The sequence below is a fragment of the Rattus rattus genome, chromosome 3 (assembly GCF_011064425.1).
Source record: "Rattus rattus isolate New Zealand chromosome 3, Rrattus_CSIRO_v1, whole genome shotgun sequence".
Taxonomy (NCBI): Eukaryota; Metazoa; Chordata; class Mammalia; order Rodentia; family Muridae; genus Rattus; species Rattus rattus.
In genome coordinates this window covers 1714020-1719871 of record NC_046156.1, presented here as the reverse complement: position 1 = coordinate 1719871, position 5852 = coordinate 1714020, and the positions used below count along the sequence as shown (strand labels likewise).

The following is a 5852-nucleotide window of genomic DNA, read 5'->3' as shown; positions in this document are numbered from 1 at the left end:
ACTAACACAATATTAGTGATGGATATTTTTCAAGCATTGCTGCTGAACAAGATTTATGATTTAACTACCACCTTTAGAAATAATTTCGAGATGTAAATTGTTAGTAAAATTAGGGTAAGATGTTTTTCTTAGTGACTTTTACTTAGAAAATCTTGGAGAAACATTTAAAGTTCAGAAAGTTACACTCATGATAATTGAAGAAGGAGTTTTCATGTCATGGAACAAGAACAATTGCAGCCCAAAAACTGTGAGTTGGTGTGAATTTTTGCTAGGTCTGGGCTGGTGACCAAGGTGATAAATAATTTCCTGTACACTTTTTGCTCTCAGCTTTCTGATACTATTTAATTAAAAGCTGTTTGTGAGTTGTTTGTGCTATTTGAAGATTTACATAAAAGTTTAGATTTGTGACTCTTAAGGATTTTTATGATTGCATTTTAAGATAAATAGTAAGGTGATTGTTTCCTTCTTTGTAACGGTAAACTTCAGACTGCCAGTAAGAGAGACTCTCTGTCAGTAAATATATTGGTAGCTTACATTTTTTTTTTTTTTTTGTCGGAGCTGAGGACTGAACCCAGGGCCTTGCGCTTGCTAGGCAAGCGCTCTACCACTGAGCTAAATCCCCAACCCCCCTAGCTTACATTTTTTAATTTATAATAAATTGCTTGGGTATGATTTTAAGTGTATTCTTGGACATATTTTTTCTTACTTGTATTACATAAATTGTTTAATCATGCAACACTAATATAGAAAATAGTGTTTGTTATTCATGGTAATTACTCACATAAATGAAGATAGAATATAATCTCATTGTCATTGTTAAATTGCTTGAAAGATTTGACTGGGATACATAATCTACTGGAGAAGATAGAAAATGTTTGGAGCTTGTGGAACCTTGCTTCACACATAGTGTTTGGTGTGTGTGTGTGTGTGTGTGTGTGTGTGTGTGTGTGTGTGTGTGTTCCCTTGCCCTTTTCTCTTTCCCCAGAGAGTTTTTCTCTGGGAAACAAATAATTAAAGTTTACTCCTTCAGAAAAAGTCTGCAGAGCGAATAATTGCCTATACCATACCTTCCTTAAGTTTACCTGATCTGTTGAAACTGTCTTTGACAGGCATTTATATTTAAAATTTTTTATAACCCATAATCCAAAATCTGTTGTCTATAGGTAGAATTTGTTCTTGTACCTAGGATGCCTTTTCTGTCCTCAATGGGAAAAGATATACCTAGCCTCACAGAGATTTGAAGTTCCATGGTGGGTGAGGATAACCAGGAGAGCCCATCCTAACCAGAGGAAAAGGCAAGAAGGGAAGGGTACGGATTTTGTGAAGGAGTGAGCAAGAGGGAGGCAGTGAGCAGGGTATAAAGTGAAAATGCCAATTTTTGTTAAATTAAGAAGAAAAGCCTTCTTCATGATCTTCTACCCAATCATATATTTCTAGAATTAATTTCTATAATTGATCAAGATTTTCACACCATTTCAGTACCTGAATTATAGGAATCTGTGGCATCAACATTATATTAGCTTCATGAAGAGAGAAATAGTTTCAACTCCTATTATAGAAAAAATCATGTATAATATAGACATATTTTTATGATTATATAAAAACAAAATTTCTGTTTTAATTTATATATTTATAAATATACTGCCCTTGGTATATATCCTGTGTTCTTAAACATTCAATTCTAGAAAGTTAAAGTTTTACACAAAACTTTGAGTTTCTAATAATCAAAGAAAATTGTTCAATATCTCTGGATTTGTACAATTTTAAATCTTGCTCTTCCTGTTTGTTTCTACTTCTTTCCACTTGATAAAACACAGGAAAGTACTAATTTTATTTTTGCTAATTTATTTATATTTGGTAATTTTGGTATTTTATTTTATTTTCTGTAATTAACTATGATATATCACAGAGAAATTATATCCTGATAAGAATATGCATTTTACACCCATTGTATAGCTCATCCTGTAGGTTTTTATGTTAATGAGATATATTTCATATTTTAAGTCTGAAGGATATTTTTGCTATAGCATTTTTGTGTGTCCTTATAGATGATTATCTATGGATGAAAGTGGTATGTACAAAAGACTTATGTCTTTTCCACGATGAATTTCTCTCTTCATGCCTATCCGTGATTACTTAATAAAAATTTGTAAACAAATATTCAGCATGTATATATAAAGCTCTACCTTCTCAGTAGATTATTTTTTTTTACATGAAGCAGTAATTTTTAGTTCTTCTATGCTTGGCTTTAAAGTTTCTGTTGTAGGCCTTGGTTACTAATTCACGGAAGCCTAATTAATCCATTTTTTGGAATACCCATTTTTTTCACACATTCACTTCTATCAGGGTATATCATTGTGTTGATAGTCTTTAAAAATATCAAAATACATTGGAAACCTTATAATTGGATATTTCCTTTCCATTTTTAAAGTCATTTCATCATACTGCAAATAATGAGGTGTACTATGATTCATGAAAATATTGCTGACAGTTCCAACCAAGGTAAGAATATTCCCACACTTACAATGTTTACCATCGATTATGGTGGAAACACAATCATGTAGTGTAGAGATTTGACAATACAAAAACTTTACTGAACTTATGTTTGCATTGATTGTAGCTTAGATCTCTTTCAGAAAACTTTCCACGTCCTTCACTTACCTACACTTTTCTCATAGAAACCCACACCATCCTGTAAACCTCTGGGAGATCAAGTTCTTAGAGCTGGAATATGAGTGAATTCGCATAGTTTTTATATTCTTCTTCCTGAATTACTTCAGGTAACATGCCTTAGTTTGTCCATAGTTATTACAGATTAGACTATTTCTTTTACATTCTCATACACTGCTATGTGATACGCATTTTTATTATATTTTTTTACCTAGATCTTCTATATAAACACTTGGACATGGACTGTATTCAGGAGATAAACTAGAAGCCAGAAGGAAATTATTGTCCATATTTCCTATTATTTTAGCAACATACTAGAAAATAAAATATTTATCATGTTGAAATATATTTAATTACAGTTTGAAAAATTTGATTGTGTTGAATAAAAATTCAGACATTTTCAAAAATGTCTTTAAAACTGTATATATTTAGCTGTCATTGATTCAAAATTGTATATAATCAAAAAAGATATTTTCTAATAGTATCTAATAAATAAATTAAAAATTACAAAACTATAAGCTTTTAATTCATTTTGTCACTTTTAATATAAACATAATTAAAGCCTTAGAAAATTAGAAAAATGATAATGCACTTACATGGGAGGTTGAACTGTAAGACTGGTGGTTATTCTGTGTGCGTGTTTCTGTGTTAGTTCGCCAAGGTCTGCTCTTGTCACACCCCTCTCTGTGTTAGATGTGTGTTTGTCTTTCTGTGAGTAACCACCTAAGAAAGAACATATTCAGGACAGGTGAAATTTTAGTTTTGGTACTGTTATGATGAAAAATATTGTGGTTAGCATTAGAGTTGAGTTCTAATACATACCACAAACATCATTTAACATGCAGTCTTGAAGAATGTCAGGAAAAGACATGAGGTTACAACTTTCCTAATGAAATAATCTATTTTCAAATATTCACAAAAATCAACATTGTCAGGAAGGACACAAGAACTAACTCAAGGCACAGGATTATCAAAGAATAAGGTGAAACCACAGCTAAAGTCATTGATTCTTTTTTTTTCTCACTGCATACGCAGTCTAGAAACCTGAAATAAAAATAGGCCAAGGCACAACAGATTTTAATATGCTTAAGCAAAACAAATAAAATACATAAGTTCAGATATAAGAGAATTGAAATATTTGCTTCAATCACAAAAGAGAACTTGGGCAACCAGTTAGATCTTACTGAAACTTAAAACAAGGAAGTACTCACTGAGTCACAGCTCTCAACAATGATGATGTCCGGGAACAGGACTTTTCCCATTTTGTAGAGTCCCATTCATGACAGTCATGCATGGATTTGCATTTTGGTTTGGAAATTTTGGGACCTGCCCACTCTCAGTCATCTCTGCCTCCACTGGGATAACCAGCCAGTTGTATAAATTGGCACTTGACTGTGTATGATTGCAGACTCCTGATATTCACATCCTAGACTACTTTGGAGAACTGGTGAGTGTCTCTTTTTAAGTTGGTCTGCTATTTCATTCGTTCTATGTGCGATAGTCAATTTTGACAGAGTAAGTGTCTTGAGTTCAGTTTGGTCATGGGATGAATGGGATCTAACTAGCATTCAGAAAATTCACAGTGGTTACAATAATAGTGATAAGTGGCTTTTCTTTCCATATAATACCTGAAGAACACAGGATATTTCTCTTTCATGTGTAACTTTTGGTGTACTTTGAAGGGTTATACACTTAACTATGTATTAGGACCTGAGTCTTTCCTAGCTTTCCTTTACTCTTCTGCCTCAGACAACCAGCTGGCATGATACATGTAATGAAGAGGACAGAGCTGGTGTTGTTAATTCCCAGGGCACCAGCACTTGGGACAGCCTGTGTTGAAGGGGTTTTCTTGTGTAAATATCATTACTTGCTTCATTGGAACGAAGTACTTTCTCTTGAGAAAAGGACTGAAACACAGGATCATTTTCCAAGGCTGCTGCAAACGAGTGCTGACAGGAAAGTGAAAAGCCAGCAAGCCCTAAAATAATAGGAATTAGGAAATTATGTTGATGTTCAGAGAAACAAATTGAGTTGATACTCCATAGCTCCATCTCTCTTCTCTGAATTGATCATCCCTGAAAACCCTCATGTAATCTCTTTCAGATCCTGAAACTACAGCAGAATGTCTTACCAACAGCAGCAGTGCAAACAGCCTTGCCAGCCTCCTCCTGTGTGCCCACCACAAAAGTGCCCAGAGCCTTGTCCTCCTCCAAAGTGTCCAGAGCCTTGTCCTCCACCAAAGTGCCCTGAGCCTTGTCCTGTGCCATGTCCCCCTCCCTCATACCAGCAGAAATGCCCTCCGGTGCAAACTCCTCCCCCCTGCCAGCAGAAGTGCCCACCCAAGAGCAAGTGAGGACTTCAGCTGTCGTGAGGACAAGGGGAAGAGAAGAGAATCTGTCTCATGTACTTGCAAAGGCACACTTTCCTCTTCCCTCCAAAGCCTTTCCTGGATGTAGAAGAATCTTCTACACATTTCCCTCACCATGTGCCTTTGATGACCTTTTAGAAGAAGTTTTCCATCTTTTGGTTTCAAGAGACTGCTGACAATGATCTCTCCTCAGTGATTCAGTGTCTCAGATGCTCTGTGGAAAGTGTAGCTTTTATCTATCCTGTGCACTCATAAGATGATTTTCAAGATGCCAGTCACCTTAATTGTTATGCTGCAATTGTGATTCCATTTCCTGAATAAAGCAAAATCTACTGAATGGGATTCATGTGTCCTTTTCTTTTAATATGTCCACTGTTACATGTTATGCATGGATTTGCACTTTGGTGTTTAAATTTTGGGACCTGACCACTTTCAATCAGCTCTGGTCCTACTGGGCTGTCCAGCTAGTCCTATAAATTTGTTCTTGAATGCGTGATTGAAGAAATATGTTACTCAGACCCTGGAATACATTGGAGAACATGATGAGTTTTCTTTCTCTTGAGTTGGTTTTACTGTTTGTGCTTCCTATGTCCTAAAGTTCTTTAGTTTTATTCATTACTCCCAAGTCATTCAGAATGGCTGCAATCAGGTTTTGCCTGACTTTTTGTCATAACAATGATTATTACATGTTTGTTTCCTTAAGAGACACATTATTTTACTCTGAATAACAACACTATCTCCTTTAACACATGCTAATTCAGGAGGACTATCTAATCTTCAGATATGATGGTTCCATTTGGGACACACTCCTACA

At 35.0% G+C, this 5852-nt stretch overlaps 1 protein-coding gene across 1 annotated transcript; it reads left to right on the top strand.

The window, feature by feature from the left end:
• Positions 1 to 4792: 4792 nt before the first annotated feature.
• Positions 4793 to 5023, top strand: LOC116895272 (small proline-rich protein 2I). The gene has a single exon (XM_032896590.1). It carries the CDS (start codon positions 4793 to 4795, stop codon positions 5021 to 5023), a length of 231 nt encoding a protein of 76 aa, XP_032752481.1.
• Positions 5024 to 5852: the final 829 nt, after the last annotated feature.